General features: G+C 35.5%; 1 protein-coding gene across 9 annotated transcripts in view; it reads left to right on the top strand.

Moving 5' to 3' along the window:
• CTNNA2 (catenin alpha 2) overlaps positions 1 to 21,924 on the top strand; it is a 1,086,013-nt gene that overhangs the window by 1,013,205 nt on the left and 50,884 nt on the right. For all 9 annotated transcript variants that reach the window (XM_025453745.3, XM_025453746.3, XM_025453748.3 and 6 more), the window contains one exon: positions 4,006 to 4,187. In XM_025453745.3, the coding sequence (XP_025309530.1) occupies positions 4,006 to 4,187 (182 nt within the window). The remainder of the gene's footprint in view (positions 1 to 4,005; positions 4,188 to 21,924) is intronic.

The following is a 21,924-nucleotide window of genomic DNA, read 5'->3' as shown; positions in this document are numbered from 1 at the left end:
TTTGGGTAAGGGCATGGAGCAATTGGGTGATGGGAATTAAGTAGGGCACTTGACGTAATGAGCCCTGGGTTTTATTTTTTATTTTTATTTTTATTTATTTTTTATTTATTTATGATAGTCAGAGAGAGAGAGAGAGAGGCAGAGACACAGGCAGAGGGAGAAGCAGGCTCCATGCACCGGGAGCCCGACGTGGGATTCGATCTCGGGTCTCCAGGATCGCGCCCTGGGTCAAAGGCAGGCGCTAAACCGTTGCGCCACCCAGGGATCCCAGCACTGGGTTTTAGATGGAACTTTTGAATCAGTAAATTCTACCTCAGAATTAATAATATAATGTATGTTAACCAACTTGAATTTAAATAAATTTGCATAAATAAAAAAAAGAAATCAATCACCTTTCCATCCAACAATTCACTTACATTGGGAGGAGCTTTATAATTAAGGAAGCAGGATACTCTACATAGAAAACCCAAAAGCCTCCACCCCAAGATTGCTAGAACTCATACAGCAATTTGGTAGCGTGGCAGGATACAAAATCAATGCCCAGAAATCAGTGGCATTTCTATACACTAACAATGAGACTGAAGAAAGAGAAATTAAGGAGTCAATCCCATTTACAATTGCACCCAAAAGCATAAGATACCTAGGAATAAACCTAACCAAAGAGGTAAAGGATCTATACCCTAAAAACTATAGAACACTTCTGAAAGAAATTGAGGAAGACACAAAGAGATGGAAAAATATTCCATGCTCATGGATTGGAAGAATTAATATTGTGAAAATGTCAGTGTTACCCAGGGCAATGTACACGTTCAATGCAATCCCTATCAAAATACCATGGACTTTCTTCAGAGAGTTAGAACAAATTATTTTAAGATTTGTGTGGAATCAGAAAAGACCCCGAATAGCCAGGGGAATTTTAAAAAAGAAAACCATATCTGGGGGCATCACAATGCCAGATTTCAGGTTGTACTACAAAGCTGTGGTCATCAAGACAGTGTGGTACTGGCACAAAAACAGACACATAGATCAATGGAACAGAATAGAGAACCCAGAAGTGGACCCTGAACTTTGTGGTCAACTAATATACTAATATTCGATAAAGGAGGAAAGACTATCCATTGGAAGAAAGACAGTCTCTTCAATAAATGGTGCTGGGAAAATTGGACATCCACATGCAGAAGAATGAAACTAGACCACTCTCTTTCACCATACACAAAGATAAACTCAAAATGGATGAAAGATCTAAATGTGAGACAAGATTCCATCAAAATCCTAGAGGAGAACACAGGCAACACCCTTTTTGAACTCGGCCACAGTAACTTCTTGCAAGATACATCCACGAAGGCAAAAGAAACAAAAGCAAAAATGAACTATTGGGACTTCATCAAGATAAGAAGCTTTTGCACAGCAAAGGATACAGTCAACAAAACTAAAAGACAACCTACAGAATGGGAGAAGATATTTGCAAATGACGTATCAGATAAAGGGCTAGTTTCCAAGATCTATAACGAACTTCTTAAACTCAACACCAAAGAAACAAACAATCCAATCATGAAATGGGCAAAAGACATGAACAGAAATCTCACAGAGGAAGACATAGACATGGCCAACATGCACATGAGAAAATGCTCTGCATCACTTGCCATCAGGGAAATACAAATCAAAACCACAATGAGATACCACCTCCCACCAGTGAGAATGGGGCAAATTAACAAGGCAGGAAACCACAAATGTTGGAGAGGATGCGGAGAAAAGGGAACCCTCTTGCACTGTTGGTGGGAATGTGAACTGGTGCAGCCACTCTGGAAAACTGTGTGGAGGTTCCTCAAAGAGTTAAAAATAGACCTGCCCTACGACCCAGGAATTGCCCTGCTGGGGATTTACCCCCAAAGATACAGATGCAATGAAACGCCGGGACACCTGCACCCCGATGTTTCTAGCAGCAATGTCCACAATAGCCAAACTGTGGAAGGAGCCTCGGTGTCCATCAAAAGATGAATGGATAAAGAAGCTGTGGTTTATGTATACAATGGAATATTATTCAGCCATTAGAAACGACAAATACCCACCATTTGCTTCAACATGGATGGAACTGGAGGGTATGATGCTGAGTGAAGTAAGTCAATCAGAGAAGGACAAACATTATATGTTCTCATTCATTTGGGGAATATAAATAATAGTGAAAGGGAATATAAGGGAAGGGAGAAGAAATGTGTGGGAAATATCAGAAAGGGAGACAGAACATAAAGACTCCTAACTCTGGGAAACAAACTAGGGGTGGTGGAAGGGGAGGAGGGTGGGGGGTGGGGGTGAATGGGTGACGGGCACTGAGGGGGACACTTGACGGGATGAGCACTGGGTGTTATTCTGTATATTGGTAAATTGAACACCTATAAAAAATTAATTTATTAAAAAAATAATTAAGGAAGCAGGATTTTCTTGTAAATGTTATTTTGTTTGTCCTTTGCAGAAACTGTAAGTTCCCTAAATTATGCTCTCATTGGTGAATATACATATCCCAGAACCAGAGGGCTACCAGTGCTGTCATACTTATTCACATAGTCCTTTCTGTGAAGCAGGTTGCACATGGTTCCAAGAGGATGCAATGAGGTGACACTACATATTGCATTCAGGGCTTGCTACATACATGGTGTTTAACAAATATAGTTGGTTGTCTTAATTTGTGGTATTTGTATTCCATAAAGTCACCATGAACACTTAATTAGCAAATATGGAGTCCCTGCTTCTAGAGGAAATAGAGGGTTAAATTCCTAAGAGCTGCTAGTCTGAACATTTTGTTTCAACCAATCAATAAATAATCATGTTTAATGAATGTTTCTTTTCAGATACTTTATAATTTTAATTCAGTATCCTTGAACTCATGACCAAGAGCACTATAGCTCATGCCTGAATGAAGCTTGTCTAATACACATATGTTTCTCCAAAAGGCACATCACAGCCTCTATGTACTTAGGGATGCTAGGCAGCACTATAGTTGGGGGCCATATTAAACCGCAAAATTATCAACAAAGAGCACTAAGATGTGGGAAATGTGGCACTGAATAGACCACAGAAAGCACACTTCTTTAGTGCTGAAACAAGAAAGCAGAGAATTCATTATTCAACCACATCTGGGAACAGACCTGTCAGGTGACTCAATTATTTTTGGCAACTCCTTGCATGTCTGTGAATGACCAAAAGCACCACAAGTATTGATTTTAGAATTGCCAATAAATTTTAGAGTATGCAAATTTGAAAATAAAGAATCCATTAATGATGAGAATCAGCTGTAGTTCTTGCTTTTCTACATTCTCTTACCTAGCAACTATTGAAAATTGACCTTTGCTTCCTAAACCTATGTTTTATCCCATTATAACTTCTCCATACTTCTGGGCTGTGTGAGAAGCCATAATAAATTATTTCAGGATTTCCATAGGGGAGGTATGCCATCCCTGAAATGCCCTGAGTTAGGGGATGGTTTGGTATCTAACCATGGTCTCCTTCATTAACACTCATGGAAATGCTCCCCACTGCACCCACTTAGATGCTCAGATATTGTGCAAAACTCCTCTCCTTCCCAGCGACAGAAAGCCTTTTTTTCTTTTTATTTTTTTTTTCTTCTCTGAACAGATTTCAGTGTTGAAAGAGGTGCACTCTTTCATCTGGTAAAAGTTTCCTGAGACCAAATATAAAAATTGTCAAGAATAGATTCTTTTGAACAAACATATGTCATCAAAGCGACACAGAAGTTCTGTTACTGTCAATGTGCACGTACCTTTTGGATCTCTGTATTTTTTGTGCATAGGAATAGGGACGGGGATTTGAGGGACCTTACCAGTCTGTGCTTTTTCCTTCCTAGGAATGTGAAAACATACTTTCTGGAATGGCAGGGCAGCCTATAAACCTCGTCAGGGTCTGGCTTTGCCATTAACTTGAGGCAGAGGCAACCTACTGTCTGTATTTACTTTGTTACCATTGGTCACACTTTTTCTGTAATCCACACAGGCCATCATGGCGCAACTACCGCAGGAGGAGAAGGCAAAAATAGCTGAGCAGGTGGAGATATTCCACCAAGAGAAAAGCAAGCTGGATGCTGAAGTGGCCAAATGGGATGACAGCGGCAATGATATAATTGTGCTGGCCAAGCAGATGTGTATGATCATGATGGAAATGACAGACTTCACAAGGTGAGGCCCAGAGACAGGAGGATGATTTTCTCATTAAACCCAGAAGTGTAACAGTGTATATTAGCATGTGAAAGCCTGCTGAAAAATTAAACTACTACATCAAAGCAAGGTAGTGGTATTATAAAATTTACATGTGTAAGTCAAACTGATCTGGACCTAATTCTTAGCAGATAGTCAGGAAGGACAGATTCATCTTTGTGATTATTATTGTTTTAATTATCTATCCTAAGTCAGTCATAAAATCGAGCCCCTGAGGGTTGAGTGACTCATTTTTGTTCTGTGCTATTTTGCAATGTATTTAAATACTGTTTTGAAGATGAATGATCATATCTTTTGGAAAAAAAGTATGTCTATACATGTGTGTGTGCATATATACATGTAATAGTTTGAATGCTAGGTCATGATCTAGAATTAATTTCAGCTCATGTTTTACCTACATATAAAGAATCAGGTTCGACAACCTGATACCATAATTTTGACAGGGAAATTAAAAATTGTATAACTTTTATTCCCTTTTGCTCTAAGCACTGCTTTTAATAAATCAAGAAAAAAAAATCAAGAGACCAGTCAGAATTTTGTCAGGAGCCTTTTCTTCACCAGGGGTCATGGCTGTTTCTGCCACTGCAATTTTAATCTCCTCTTTAAAAGGAGGTGACATTTCTGCCCTTCCTACTACACAAAGGGCAAATCAAGGGAGAGCAAACTCACTTAAAAAAAAAAAAATCTCTGGATTTTGAAGCTGAATACCAGGTGATTTTGGACCAGCCTCTTACTGTCTTTGTTTATTTTGCAAAATGGGGAAATAATGCTTTTCTTATCAACTTCACAGGAGAGTTTTAAAATCCTAAGAGGCAATGCAGTTGTAAATTAGGCTGCTATACAAATGTAAGCTATCACTTTACTGTAATTTTGTTTTTCTCTTGGGAACCACAAATACACATGAGCAGAAATATTTTCATGATTGAACATGATATTGGTTAATAAAACTATGTAAGATATATGGCAGTGTCAAAATATTACCTTATGGGTGACGATATTTTTAACAATTATTCAATACTTCTAATAAGAGAAGGCTACAATTGATTTTAGGCTATAATAAAATAGAGAATATCTCTGCTTCATCCCCCTTACCCTTTGCCTCTAGCCAATATATACTAATGACATTGCTTGGCCCTTTTCTCTAAATATTTTTAAATTGTTTTTGACTTCAGTGGAATTACTTTAGTGTTATGAGGGTGACCTTTGAGACTTTTAAATGTCATTGTATTCATTAGAAGTTCAAATTCATACATTTGGTTAGTCTTTGTTGGCTTCACAGATTTATTTCACACACATAAAAATCATAGTAGGAGAAAAGAGTGTGAGCCATTATTTAAGTCTGAATGTACCACAAATCAGACCATCCTGGCAACCTCCGTCATCGTTTTTCTAGGCCTGTGATGACTTAATTTGCTTGCTTTCAACATTGTATTAGTATTTTATCTGATGGATATTATGCAATCCATTAATAACATCACTTGAATAAATAATCTCATTAGTTTAAAGTGAATAATGAATCGAGTCAGGTTGCTAGTTTAGATCAGAAGAACATTTTATAATGCTCCAGATTATGTATAACTGTGGTCCAGGAAGAGAGATACTTTGGAGGGGGTCTTGTTAGATGATATTAAATAAGATGGACTTTCGATTAGTCAAAGTATAGTTTTAAAAGTGAAAAGAAGGCCACTTAATTTCCTAGTGATTTTATATAATCATTTTATGCTGATTTCAGTAATGAAATGTCTAGAATGCTACTGGTTATCATTTTTTCCTCATTACTTGATGAGTATCGTAATGTGAGAGCAAAGGGAGGAGCACAGTAATTAATGACCAAAAAAACAGAAGAGGGCATGACTTGGAAATAGAACACAGGAGACTGAGCTTTTGGCAAAGAGGAAGCCAACTTGAACCTTTTTTTTCTGGTGGACTGTCACCTGAGTTCTCTACACTTAATTGGATGCATTATTATTATTGCCCTTATATTTTCTGCTTCAAAGAGGAAAAAATTTCAGCTGTATACCTCTAAGGAGCCCTATGTACTATATTCTCTACTTAAAGGAAAGGAGATAGTTGGTTAGGAATTGAAACTTGAGGGGTGCCTGAGTGGCTCAGTTGGTTAGGTGACTGCTATTTGCTCAGGTCATGATCCCAGGGTCCTGGGGTTGAGCCCCACACATGCTGGATGGGCAGCCTGCTTCTCCCTCTCCAATGCTTGTGCTCCCCCCCCCTCCTTCCCTCCCTCCCTCTTCCTCAAATAAATAAATAAAATCTTAAAAAAAAAAAAAAAAGGAATGAAACTTGACTCTTCTTCTCAAATCCTGTTTAAATGGCATCTGCGGGCAAAAAGTACCCTTGCATTTATTATCTTGTTGTTTCATTCTTATCAGTAGCTAACTCATTAATTTGATTCAGTAATCTCAATGATATACACTCCATTATTATTAAAATTGGAGAGGTTCTGCCTCATTATTTGTGAAATAACTTCTTCATGGAGGATAAACCTAATTATGCTTCATGTCTCTCTCCTGTTCCGTTCTTGACTTCGATCTCCTGGGCAATGGCAGAAGCACTGTCCTGCAGAGGGCGAATCCATGTTTCTGATGTCATTCTCAGTAAGAAATAGCATGTACCAGTCTTCTGTCCCATAACATAAGGTGTGCAGATGGCAGCAGCTCAGAAAAGAAACCCAAGCTTAATTGTATAGCAAGGAACAAAGCTGTCTTTTGAGACCAACTATAACTTCTGATCTGTAAGGAAAGGATTTAGACTAAGAAAAGTGACTTTCAGGGTACAGTCAACTGTAAAATACTGAGCACTCAATTAAAAAAAGAACACATAATCACCCCACTCTTCCCAAACTTCATTTCTACCTTGGTGTAGACACTCAGTACCTCAGCCTAGGTATCATTTGACTGTTCTTTCACTTCTAGTTCTTGACAATTTTCTGTTCATTCCACATCACATCTAGCCATTAAAAGGCAACTGTCCACCGGCCTTTATACCCAACCCTCATTAGCTCTTCTGTTTATGGAGAAAATTAAAATACTGAGTTTGCTATTAATGCCTACCTTTTCTTTTTTTTTATTGAAACATAGTTGAGACATGATACTACATTAGTGTCAAGGGTATAATATGGTGATTTGACAATTCTATATGTTGTGCTCACCTCAAGTATAGCTACCATCTAACACCATACAATGGTATCACAATAAAACTGAGTGTATTCCCTATGCTGTGCCTTTCATCCTCATGGTTTATTCCATAACTGGAAGCCTATGTTTCCCATTCTCTTCACCCATTTTACCAGCACTGCTATCCCCTCTCCTCTCTAGCAACCATGATTTTATTCTATTTATGGATCGGTCTCTGATTAGTGTGTGTGTGTGTGTTTTAGATTCCACATATGAATGAATTATATGGTATTTGTCTTACCCTGACTTCACTTAAGCTTAATACTCTCTAGGCCCATCCATGTTGTAACAAATGGCAAGATCTCATTCTTTTCTATGGCTGAGTGGTACTTCAATGTGTGTGTGTTGGGGGGGGGGGTGACATCTTTATTCATCTATTGATGGATGCATGGGTTGCTTCCATATCTTGGCTATTATATGTAATGTTGCAATAAACATAGGGGTGCATATATCTTTTTGAATTAGTATTTTCATTTTATTTGAGTAAACAGGAAAATTATAGGACTATAGAGTGTTTCTATTCTTAATTTTTTTTAGAAACCTCCATACTGTTTTCTGTATTGGCTGCACCAATTTACATTCCCACCAGCAGTGCACAAACCACATCCAAAGCAATACTTATTACTAGTCTTTTTGATCCAAGCCATTCTGATAAGTGTAAGATTATATTTCATTGTGGTTTTGGTTTCCATTACTCTCATGATTAGTAATATGGAGCATCTATTCATGTGTCTGTTGGCTATTTGTATATCTTATTTTAAAAAATGTCTATTCCGGTCTTCTGCCTGTTTTTGAATTGGATTATTTGTTTTACTGTTGAATTGTGTAAGTTCTTTATATATTTTGGATATTAATTCCTTATCAAATATATCATCTGCAAATATCTACTTCTATTCAGTAGGTTGGCTTTTTGTTTTGTTGATGGTTTCCTTCAATGTACAAGGATTTTTTTTTTTTTTTTTTTTTGTACAGTACCAATAGTTTATGTTTGCATTTGTTTCCCTTGTCTGAGGAGACGTATCTGGAAAAATGTTGCTAAGGCCAATGTCAGAGAAATTACTTGTCTGTGTTCTCTTCTCTTCTAGGAGTTTTATGGTTTCATGTTGCTCATTTAGGTCTTTAATCCATTTTGAGTTTATTTTTGTGGATGGTGCAAGAAAGTGGTCCAGTTTCATTCTTTTTGCAAACAGAACTCCCCAGTTCTCCCAGTACTATGTATTGAAGACAGTCTTTTCTACAATATATTCCCCAATATATTCTTACCACCTTTGTCTTAATAACTGACCGTATAAGCATGGGTCTATTTTGGACCCTCTATTCTGGTCAGTTGATCTATGAGTCCATTTTTGTGCCAACACCATACTGTTTTGGTTACTGTAGCTTTGTAGTATAGCTAGAAATCTGTGTGACACCTCCAAATTTGTTTTTCTTTCTTAAGATAACTATTCAGTCTTTTGTGTTTACATACAAATGTTAGAATTATATGTTACAGTTCTGAGAAAAATAATATAAGTCTTTTGATAATGATTGCTTTAAATCTGCAGATTGCTTTGGGTAGTATGGACATTTTAACAACATTAATTCTTTCAGTCCATGAGCATGGTTTATCTTTCCATTTGTTTGTGTCATCTTCAGTATCTTTTATAGTTTTCAAAGTACAAGTCTTTCAGCAACTTGGTTATGTTAAATATGTCTACATATTTTATTCTTTTTGGTGTACTTAAAAAGGAATTATTTTCATGTCTCCTGCTACTTCATTATTAGTGTATAGAAATGCAATAATTAAAAAAAAAGAAATGCAATAATTTTCTGTGTATTGATATTGTGTGTCCTACAACTTTACTGATTCATTTATTACATCTAGTAGTTTTTTGGTGGTCTTTAGTGTTTTCTATGTATAGTATTATATCATCTATAAATAATGGAAGTTTTACTTCTTTCTTACCAATTTGGATGCCTTTTATTTCTTGCCTGATTGCTGAGCCAATGACTTCCAGTACCATGTTGAATAAAAGAGAATAGATAATATTGTCATGTTCCTGATCTTAGAAGAAAAGCTCTCACTTTTCATCATTGAGTATGAGGTTAGCTGTAGGTTTGTCATGTATGATCTTAATTACATTGAGATATGTTCCTTCTAAACTTACTTTGTTGAGAGTTTTTTTTTTTTTAATCGTGAACAGATGTTGAATTTTGTCAAATAGTTTTTCTGTATGTCTTGAGATGATCATGCAATTTTATCTTTTTTTAATGTGATGTATCACACTGATTAATATGCAAATATTGAACCATCCTTGCATCACTAGAATAAATTCCACTTGAGTGTGGTGAATGATCTTTTTAATGTGTTGTTCAATGTGGTTTGCTAATATTTTTTGAGGAGTTTTGCATCTGTGTTCATCAGAGATATTGATCAATAGCTTTCTTTCTCTGTGGTATCTTCTGGTTTTGATATCAGGGTAATGCTGGCCTTGTAAAATGTATTTAGAAGTTTTCCTTTCTCTTCTATTTTTGGAATAGTTTGCAGAGAATAGGTGTTAATTCTTCTTTAAATATTTGAGAGAACTCACCTGTGAATCTATCTGGTCCTAGATTTTTGTTTGATGGTAGTTTTTTATATAAAAATCAATTTTATTGCTGTTCAGATTTTCCATTTCTTCCTTCAATTTTGGAAGGTTGTGTGTTTTAGGAATTTATCTCTTTCTTTATATTATCCCATTTATTGCCATAGAATTTTTTATGGTACACTTAATTTGTATTTAAGGTGTCAGTTGTTACTTATTTTTATTTGTTTCTGGTTTGATTTATTTCAGTTCTCTCTCTTTTTCCCTCCAGTGTAGCCAAAAGCTTACATTTTTGTTTATCTTTTGAAGAAGCAGCTTTAGTTTCATTGATATTTTTCTATTATTTTTAGTTTCTTTTTCATTTATTTATTTTCTGATCTTTATTACTTCTTTTCTTCTACTAATTTTGAGATTTGTTCTTCTTTGTCCAGTTCCTGTAGGTTAGATTGAGGTTTTTGTCATTTCTTGTGATAGGCCTGTATTGCTAAAAACCTACCTCTTACAACTGCTTTTGCTGCATTAGATTTTTTTTTAAAGATTTTATTTATTTATTCATGAGAGCCACAAAGAAAGAGGCAGAGACGTAGGCAGAGGGAGAAACAGGCTCCCTGTGGGGAGCCTGATATGGGACTCGATCCCAGGACACCAGGATCACGACATGAGCCAAAGACAGATGCTCAACTACTGAGCCACCCAGGTGCCCCATTAGAAAGATTTTTGACTATTGTGTTTTCATTTTCATTTGTCTCCATGTATTTCTTTAATCTACTTTTTGATTTTGTGATTGACTCACTGGTTATTTATTGGCATGTTGCTTAGTCTTCATGTGGTTTGGTTGTAATAGTTAATTTCGTTGTGTTTGGAAAAGATGCACGATATAATATCACTTTTACTAAATTTACTGAGACTTGTTTTGTGAGCTAACATGTGGTCTCCCTTAGAGAATGTCCCATGTGCACTCAAAAAGAATGAGCGTTCTGTTGTTTTTAGATAAAATATTTTGTATATGTATGTTAAGACCATTTGATATAATTGGTTGTTCAAGACACTGCTTCCATATTGATTTTTTTTTGCCTGGACAATCTGTTGATGTAAGTAGGGTGTTAGAGTCTCCTATCATTATTACTATTTATTTTGTTATGTTATTAAAATTTGTTTTATGTATTTAGGTGCACCACTTTGGGTGCGTGGATATTTATAATGTCTATATCCTCTTGTTTGATTGGTCCCTTTATCATTAGTAATGCCTGTCTTTGTCTCTTGTTACATTCTTTGTTTTAAAGTCTTTGTCTGATAGAAGTATTCCTACCATAGCTTTTACTTTCCTTCCATTTGCATGGAATGCCTTTTCCTATCCCTTTACTTTCATTATGCATGTACTTTTAAATCTAAAGTGACTCTCTTTGACTCTCTTATAGACAGCCTATAGATGGGTCTTTTCTTCTTACCATTCCATTATAATTTAAGGTAATTATTGATTTGTATGTACTTATTGCTATTTTGTTCATTGTTTCCTGGTTGTTTTTATAGTTATTCTCTGTTCCTTTCTTCTTGCTCTCTTTCCTTGTGATTGGTGACTTTCTGTAGTGTTATGATTGGCTTTCTTTCTCTTTATTTTTTGTGTATCTATTCTAGGTTTTGGTGTGTGGTTACTATGAGATTTATACATAACATATAAATATATATCAGCCATATTAGGTTGATGGTTACTTAAGTTCAAACACTTTCTAAACAACTTGGTTTTTATTCCCTTCTCCACATTTTGTGTTATCATATTTTACATTTTCATTTGGCAAGTTCCCTTGACCAATTTTCTTTAAGGTTTTATTTAATTCCAGTTAGTTAACATACAGTATTATATTAGTTTAAGATATACAGTATACTGATGCAACAATTCCATTACCTGGTGCTCATCATAGCAAGTGCACTCCTTAATCCCTATCACTGGTTTAACCAATCCCCCCACCTCCTCTCTGGTAACCATCAGTTTGTTCTTTATAGTTAAGAATTTGTTTCTTGGCTTATCTCTTTCACTCTCTCTTTTTCCCTTTGCTCATTTGTTTTGTTTCTTGCACAAACATCGGAGTGCATGTATCCCTTTTGATTAGTGTTTTCCTATCCTTTGGGTGAATACCCAGTACTACGATAGCTACATTGTGTAATAGTTCTATTTTTAAGTGTTTGAGGAGCCTCCATACTGTTTTCCAGAGTGGTTGCACCACTTTACATTCCCACCAGTGCAAGAAGGTTCCCCTTTTTCTACATCCTCCCCAACACCAGTTGTTTCTTATGTTGTTGATTTTAGCCATTGTGACAGATAAGAGGTGCTATCTCATTGTAGTTTTGATTTGCGTTTCCCTGATGAAAAGCATCTTTTCATGTGTCTGTCAATCATCTGTATGTCTTCTTTGGAGCAATGTCTATTCATGTCTTCTACCCATTTTAAAAATCAGATTATTTGTTTTTTGGGTGTTGAGTTTGATAAGTTCTTTATATATTTGGGATACTATTCCTTTATCAGATATATCATTTGCAAATATGTTCTCCCTTTCTGTAGGTTTCCTTTAAGTTTTGTTGATTGTTCCTTTGCTGTGTAGAAGCTTTTTGTTTTACAGTCCTAGTGTTTATTTTGCTTTGTTTCCCTTGCTTTAGGGGACTTATCTAGAAAAAAAGTTGCTGTAGCCAATGTCAGAGAAGTTACTACCTGTGTTCTCTTTCAGGATTTTTGTGGTTTCAAGTCTCACATTTAGGCTTTTAATCCATTTTGTATTTATTTTTATGTATGGTGTACGAAAGTGGTCCAGTTTCATTATTTTTCCTGTGGCTGTTCAGTTTTCCCAACACCATTTGTTGAGGTGGATGTATTTTTTCCTCATTGTATATTCTTTCTGGCTTTGTAGAAGATTAATTGACCATATAATTGTGGGTTTATTTCTGGGTTTTCTATTCTCTTCTATTGATTTCTGTGTCTATTTTTATGCCAGTACTATATGGTTTTGATTACTACAGCCTTGTAATATAACTTGAAGTCCAGAATTGTGATGCCTCCAGCTTGGCTTTTCTTGTTTAAGGTTGCTTTGGTTATTTGGGGTCTTTTGTGATTCCATACAAGTTTAAGAATTATTGGTTCTAGCTCTGTAAAAAATTCTGTTGGTATTATGATAGGGCTTGCATTAAATATGTAGGTTGCTTTTGGTAGTATAGACATTTTAATAATATTTCTTCTTCTAATGCATGAGCATGGACTGTCTTTCCATTTCTTTTTGTTGTCTTCAATTTTTTTTTTAATCAATGTTTAATAGTTTTCAGAGTACAAGTCTTACACCTCTTTGGTTAGGTTTATTCTTAGGTATCTTATTATTTTTTGGTGCAATTGTAAATGGAATTGTTCTTTTCACTTTCTGCTGCTTCATTATTGATGTATAGAAATACAACAGTTTTCTGTATGTCAATGTTGTATCCCGTGACTTTAGGGAGTTTGTTCATCAGTTCTAGCAGTTTTCTGGTGGAGTTCTTTGAGTTCTCTATATAGAGTACACGTCCACTGCAAATAGTGTAAGTTTTACTTCTCTTTTGCCAATTTTGATGCCTTTTATTTCTTTTTGTTGTCTGATTGCTATGGCTAGGAATTCAAGTACTTTATTAAATAATAGTGGTGAGAGTGGACATCTTGTTGCTGATTTTAGGAAAAAGGCTCTTAGTATTTTCCCCCATTGATAATGATGTTAGCTGTGGTTTTTTCATATATGGCCTTTATTATGTTGAAGTAGGTTCCTTCTAAACCTACTAAGTTGAGTGTTTTTATCATGAATGGATGTTGTATTTTGTGAAATGCTTTTTTCTGCATCTATTAAAATGATCATATGGTTCTTATCCTTTCTCTTATTGATGTGATGTGTCATGTCGATTGACTTATGAATACTGACCACACTTACAATTCAGGAATAAGTCCCACTTAATTGTGGTGAATGGTTTTTCCAATATATTGTTAGATTCCGTTCGCTAGTATTATGTTGAAGATTTTTACATCTATGTTTATCAGGGACATTGGCCTGCAGTTTTCTTTTTTAGTGGTGGCTTTGTTTTTTGTAGCAGGGTACTGTTGGCCTCATAGAATGAATTTGGAAGTTTTCATTCTTGTTCTATTTTTTTGGTATAGTTTAAGAAGAAGAGGTATCAACTCTGAATTTTCAGTAGAAAATTTGCCTGGGAAGCCATCTAATCTTGGACTTTTGTTTTTTTGGGAAACTTTTTGATACTGGTTATCAGTTTGTTCAAATTTTCTATTTCTTCATGTTTCAGTTTTGGTAATTTATATGTTTCTAGGAATTTATCCATGTCTCCTTAGTTATCCAATTTGTTAACATATAATATTTCATAATATTCTCTTATAATTATATGCATTTCTCTGGTATTGGTTGTTATTTGTCCTCTCTCATTTGTGGTTCTGTTTTTTTTTTTTTTTTTTTTACTCCTTTCTCCTTTTCTCTTGATAAGTCTAGCTAGAAATTTGTTAATTTTATTGATTTTTTTTTCAAGGAACCATCTCTTGGTTTCATTGATCTGTTCTATTGTTTTAGTTTCCATATCATCTTTTCCTGCTCTAATCTTTATTATTTCCTTCCTTCTGCTGGTTTTAGATTTTGTTTGTTCCTTTTCTAGCTCCTTTGGGTGTAAGGTTAAGTTGTTGGAGATTTTTCTTGTTACTTAAGGTCAATCTGTACTGCCATAAACTTCTCTCTTGGCACTGTTTTTCCTACATTCTATAGGTTTTGAACCACTAAGGTTTTTTTGTTTTTTTTTTTTTAAATTTCTTTTCATGTACTTTTTTTTATACTTTTAGTTCCCAGTTGGCCCATTCATTGTTTAGTAGCATGTTATTTAACCTCCATGTATTTGTGGTCTTTCCAGATTTTTTTAAAGATTTATTTATTTATTCACGAAAGACGCAGAGAGAGAGAGAGAGAGAGAGAGAGGCAGAGACACAGATAGAGGGAGAAGCAGGCTCTTCACAAAGCCTGATGTGGGACTCGATCCCAGACCCCAGGATCATGACCTCAGCTGAAGGCAGCCGCCCAACCACTGAGCCACTCAGGCATCCCTCCAGATTATTTTTTCTTGTGCTTGACAGACCCTTAAGTAATTTTTAACATGCGATTGATTTCACTACTTTTGTCTTTTTTTTTTTTTTTTAAGATTTTGTTTATTCATGAGAAAGAGAGAGAGAGGCAAAGACACAGGCAGAGGGAGAAGCAGGTTCCATGCAGGGAGCCCAATGAGGGACTTGACCCTGGAATCATGCCCTGAGCCCAAGGCAGAGGCTCACCCACCAAGCCACCCAGGTGTCCCATGTCTTTTAACCTTCATAGTAGCTTTATAAGTGATTGATCTCTATTATCTCTAATGTTTGCTTTTGCTCATGATTTTTTTCATAATTTTCTTCCAATTATGACTTTTTCTTTTACATTTAAAGAAGTTCTTTTAATATTTCTTGTAAGGCTGGTTTAGTGGTGATGGAGTCTTTTAACTTTTGTGTGGGGAACTTTTTAGTCTCTCCTTCAATTCTGAATAATAACCTTCCCCGTTAGAGTATTCTCGGTTGTATTTTTTTTTCTTTTCATCACTTGGAATATATCATGACACTGCTTTCTGGCCTGCAAAGTTTCTGCTGAAAATCAGCTGATAGTCTTATGGGGTTTCTCTTGCATGTTACTAGTGTTTCTTATCTCTTGCCACTTTAAAAATTTTATCTTTAGTCTTCAGTATTTTAATTATTATGTGTCATAGTGTGGGCCACTTTGGGTTCATCTTGTTTGCAACTCTGTGTTTCCTGAACCTGGATGTCTGTTTCTTTCCCCAGGTTAGATAAGTTTTCAGTTGTATGTCTTCAAATAAGTTCTCTTCCCCTTTTTGTCTCTCTCTTCTTCTTTTGGAACCCCTATAATGCAAATGTTGACTCACTTGATACTGTCCAAGAGATCTCTTAACATAATTTCAGTTTTTTAATTTTAATTTTATTTATTTTTTTGCTGTTCAGCTTAGGTGTTTTCCAGTACTCTGTTTTTTAGATTGCTAATCCATTCTTCTGTATTTCTGATCTATTATTGATTCCCTCTAATCTATTTTTCATTTTGATTTTTTTGTATTCTTCAACTGTGGTTCTTTCTTATATTTTCTCTTTTTTGAAGTTTTCATTAAGTTCCTTCACTCTTCCCTCCAATCCAATGGGCATCTCTATGACCATTACTTTTTTCTTATTCTTTCATTTGGAGATTCCTCTGTTTCCTCATTTTGCTTGAGTGTTTGTTTGTTTCTATGAATTTAGCAGAATAGCTACTTGTCCTAAACTTGAAGGAATGGTCTTTTATGGTTGTCTCCTATGTTCATTGTGTGTGCTTCATTGGCTGGAGCTGTGGCTGGTGAGGGATGAGGGTCTTGGGGAACTCCATTCTGGGGCTGCCCTGGTTCAATGGCCAGAGTTGAAGTAGGTGTGAACTTTTGTGGCCTTAAGACTCTTTACATAGAGAGCATCCTGGCAGGAGAGTGGGAGATAAAGTGGGTGTAAGCTAGGAGGTCCTGGGGCTCCTTGCATATAGGGTATCCAAGTAGGACAACTAAAACTGAGGTGGAAGTACCTCAGGTATCTCAGGGTGCTCAGTGCAGGGGTGCCCTGATAGGGCAGCAATTGCTAAGGTGTGCATGGGCCAGGCGTTCCCAGGATGATCTTTGCAGGGTAATTCCCTGGTGGGAGGCCTAGAGCTGAAGTCAGCTTGAGCCAGGAGGTCCTGGAATGTTCTGTATCTAGGGTGTACTGATCTGGAGGTAAGTAGTGCAAGCCTGGAGTGTTTGAGGGTACTTTGCACCTGTGTCACTTTGGCAACTAGTGTGCACTGACCAAGGATGTCTTAGTATGCACCACACTAGGGCCACCTTGGTGAGACAGCTTGGACAGGTATGAGCTAAGGGCCCAAAGTTCTCTGAGATGATAAGCCAGCCAGGGCACCCAGACACTGCTCCCATCCATGTTATGAAAGAGGTGGGGGAATTTAAACCATGGCACTCACTAGGACACCTGAGCTAGAAAGTCTCAGCAGCTCCTCCACCATTTGGCAGAGTTCTAGGGCTGGATCTTTTATAATCTAGTTGCTCTTTTAAACTATACCTTTTTTCCTGTACTGCCAAACATCCAGGCCTGTTTAGGTCCCGGGACTCAGGGTTCCCTGAAGTGTCAGGCCAGCTGTGGTGCCTAGATAATGCTCCAACTCTGTTATTAAGGTAGATGGGGGGACATAAACCATGATGCTTATCATGCCTTCAATGCCTCCAGCCTGAAGAGAGTTCCAGCAGTTCCCCTACAATTTGGTAGCATTCTGTTGTATTCTAGTTGTTCTTTAAAACCATGGTTTTTTTTCTTGGTGCCACAGGGCACATGAATCTGCTCATAGTCCCTCAATGCTGCTCCTATCCACTGTAGTTTTCATTGTTGGGGCTAGGGGTTACCTTTGCTACTGTATTTCTATCTCTCTTGCCATTCTCTCTGTGGGCTCTTGATCCTTTAGTGTGCAGAATCTGTTTAGTCAGACCTCAGTTCTTCTTTAAGAGGAACTGCTCTATAAGTAGGGGTAGATTTGGAAGTGAGTTCTAGGTTTTTCTTCAAGGTGATCTTGGACTGAAACTCAAGGCCTTCCTTTATTGACCCTTAGACTTATTTCTCAATTTTGTACATATTTTTACTTTAACTTCAAGGCCATAACATAAATGTGACTTCCATGAATAGTTGAAGTCATGATCTTACAGTTCCATTACTCCTCATTATTCCCCATATTCATTCAACTTTTCTACTATGCTGTTTTCATGTATCATACTGCATCAGCTAATTGGTGAAAGTGGTATCTTCCAAGCATGTTTTATGGAACTCTGGTTCTGAAAAAGAAGCATCTATAATTCAATACATTTGCAAATACACTCCTATATACTTTATATCATTACTGGAGAGTCACAGTATGTTGACAAGTTAGAGGTATTGAGAAAGCTATATAACAAATACTCCTTTTAATTGGGAATAACTCAGAATTTCAGAATTCTGGATACTGAGTACATTAACTCAGAATGTACTCGCACATTGCTTTGTCCCATTAATACTTATTACCTTTCCATGAAGTAAATGTGAATTCATTGGTAAATGTAAATAGCAGTGATATAGAAATAGTTTTCTATGCCTTTCTTTTTTTTAAATGATCTCTTCCTGGGAAAGCTTCCAGATATTGAGCCTTATGTAAGTAAGAATGGCCTATTACCAAAAGAGAAAAGTTTACATGACCCTATATAATAGAGCCAATTCTATGACTTGATGTTCTTTCAAAAAAGAAAAAAAAAAACTAAAAACATGTTCCAGTTGGAACAATATTATGGTTTCTGTCTTTAAGATCATAAGATTCCTCAAAGCACCTTTTAACATGTTTAAAATAGCGGATCTGGTTTAAGGTAGGAAACACAAAAAGTGTAAGACAATATTTTGAGACTAGAAGCAATACAGCCAATAGGCCCAGTTCCTTTGTCAACATTTCCTTTCACTGATAGGAAGACTCAGACATTATATTCTCTTTTCCAGGCCTGATTTTCTTTCTTTTTTTTTTTTTTTTTTTTTTTCTGTTGGCCATTTGTTTATGGTTTCTATTCCACTATGCATTATTTAGATGACTATGGTTCATTTAAACCTGTGTGGTCAAATACATTAGCACATGGCTATTTAATACTTTTTTTGTGAAAATGTATATTATAAAACTCACCATTTTAAATATCTTTAAGTGTACAATTCTGTGGCATTAAATAAATTTATATTATTGTGTAACCATCACCACCATCACTCTTAGAAATTTTTCATTTTCCCCAACAGAAACTCTGTACTATTGAACACTAACTCCCCATTCCTTTCTCTCCTACACCTCTGGCAATGAATTTGACTACTCTAAGTATTTCAGCTAAGTTGAAATATAGCACATTTGTTTTTTTGTGACTGGCTTATTTCACTTAGCATAATGTTCTCAGGGCTTATACTGTAGCCTACATCAGACTTTCATTCGTTTTTAAGACTGTAGCCTACATCAGACTTTCATTCGTTTTTAAGACTAAATAATATTATATGTATATGTCATATTTTGTTTATCCACTCATCCATGTTGGACACTTGGATTGATTCCACCTTTTGGCTGTTGTGAGTAATGCTATAAATATGGGTGTACAAATGTCTTCTTTGAGGTATATACTAAGTAGAATTGCTGGGTAATATGATATTCGATGTTTAACTTTTTTAGGAACCACTGTTTTGCGTATCAGCTGCACCATTTACGTTCCCATCAACTGTGCACAAAGATTCTAACTTCTCTACATTCTTGCTAATACTTAATTCCTGCCTTTGTTTTTGTTTTTATAACAGCCATCTTAATGAGTGTAAGATGGTATCTCACTGGTTTTAATTTGTATTCCCTAATAATAATCATATACTGATTAGCCATTCATTGTTTGTTTTTTTTTGTTTTTTTTTTGTTTTTTTTTTACAGGAGTGTGTACTCAAGGCCTTTGCTCATTTTTAAATCAGGTTGATTTATTTTTAGTGTTGAATTGTAAGATTTTTTAATATATTACAGATATTAACTCCTTATCAGATATATCATTTGTAAATGTTTTCCCTGATTCTATAGATTTCCTTTTTACTCTTCAGTGTCCTTTTATGCACAAAAGTATCAAAAATTTTGGTATAGTCAAATTTATCAGTTTTTCTTTTGTTACCTGTGTTCTTTGTACCATATATAAGAAACCATTGTCATATCTAATGCCAGGAAATTTCTGTGTTTTCTTGTAATATTTTTATAGTTTAGTTCTTATGTTGAGATCTTTGATCAATTTGGAGTTAATTTTTGTATATGGTACAATATTTTCTTTCCTGTGGATATCAAGTTTTCTAAACAGTATTTGTTAAAAAACACTGTCTTTTTCCTGTTAAATGGTCTTGTGACAACCATGTTGAAAATCATTTTGCCATATGCATAAGCATTTACTTCTCGGCTCTCTATTCTGTTCTATTGATCTATGTGTCTGTCTTTATGCAGTATTACACTTTTTTCCATATATATATATATATATATATATATATATTTAATTGAAGTACAGTTGACATACAATAATATTAGTTTCAGGTGTACAACATAGTGATTTGACAACTATATATGTTACAAATTGTTTACCATGTTAAGTGGAGTTACTACTTGTCATTATATAAAGTTATTACAATATTATTGACTATATTCTCTGTGCTGAATATTCCATCCCCTTGACTTAGTTGGAGGTTTGTACCTCTAATCTCCTTTAGTTATGTCATCCTGTGACTTGCCAAGACATCCCCACTCTGATAATCAACAGTTTGTTTCCTGGATCTATGAGTCTGTTTTGTTTTGTTTGCTTGTTTTGTTTGTTAGATTACACATGTAAGTGAAATCATATGGTATTTGTCTTTCTCCCATTGACTTATTTCACTTAGGATAATACTCTCCTACTTAATTTGTTTGTAATTTCTAGCAGTTTTTCTGGTGGAGTCTTTTGGATTTTCTATATCCAGTATTGTGTCATCTGCAAATAGTGAAAGTTTTACGTTTTCTTTGCTAATTTGAATGCCTTTGTCTCTTTTTGTTGTTGGATTTCTGTGACTGAGACTTCTGGACTATGTTAACGGTGGTGAGAGTGGACACCTCTGTCTTCTTGACTGTAGAGAAAAAGGTCTCAGTGTTACCCTGTTGGGGATGATAACAGCTGTGGGTTTTTCATATGTAGGCTTTTTATATTGAGGTATGTTCCCCCAAATCTATTTTTTAAAGGTTTTTATCATGAGTGGGAGTTGTACTTTGTCAAATGCTTTTTCTGCTTCTATTGAAATAATCATACAATTCTTACCCTTTCTTCTATTAATATGGTATAGCACATTGTTTTATGAATATTGAATCACTCTGGTAACCCAGGAATAAGTCCCACTTGACTGTGGTAAATCATTTTTTAATATATTGTTGGATTCAGATTGCTAGTGTTTTATTGACAATTCTTGCATCCATTTTTTTCAATGATATTGGCCTGTAGTTCTCTTTTTTATTGGAGTCTATCTAGTTTTGGTATCAGGGTAATTCTGGTCTCACAAATTTTTTACGTTGGTTTAATTTCCCACAATTTTGCTGAATTCATTTATTCCAAGTTTGTTTGTTTTAGAATCTTTAGAGTTTCATTCATAAAAGATCATGTATCTGTGAACAAAGAGAACTTTACATTTTCCTTTTCTGTCTGGATGCCTTTTATTTTATTTTCTTGTTTAATTGCTCTGGCTAGGACTTCTAGTATTATGTTGAATAAAAGTATCAAAAGGGGCACCGTTGTGGGGCACCTTTGTTCTTGATTTCAGAGGATAAGCTGTCAGTCCTTCACTATTGAGTCTGATGTCAGCTCTAAATTTTTAAATTTAATTAATTTTACAGTTAATTTTAAAACTAAAAATGGACTAATCCTAGGACCCAGTAATTTTGCTCTTGGGCATTTATCCCAAAGTATGAACACTTATATTTACTAAAAATATGTACACAAATATTTATACCAGACATATTTTTAATAGCCTAAACGTGAAAACTACCCAAATGTCTTTCATTTGAATAATAGTCAAATAAGCTCTGGTGCACTCATACCACAGAAGACTACTTAGGAATACACAGATGCAGCAACTTGGATGAACTTTATGGACCTTACACAAAGTAAAAAATACCTATCTCAGATGATGAATACAATATGACTCCATTGAAATAAACATTTTTGAAATAAAAACATAGAGATGGAGAACAGATTAGTCACTATCATCTCGGGGTCAACTATGGGTGATTACCATTATGGATGAGGGACAGGTGATACAAA

This window comes from Canis lupus, chromosome 17 (genome assembly GCF_003254725.2).
Source record: "Canis lupus dingo isolate Sandy chromosome 17, ASM325472v2, whole genome shotgun sequence".
NCBI classification, from domain to species: Eukaryota; Metazoa; Chordata; class Mammalia; order Carnivora; family Canidae; genus Canis; species Canis lupus.
The sequence above is the reverse complement of the archived record's forward strand: the minus strand, read 5'-3'. Positions and strand labels throughout refer to the sequence as shown.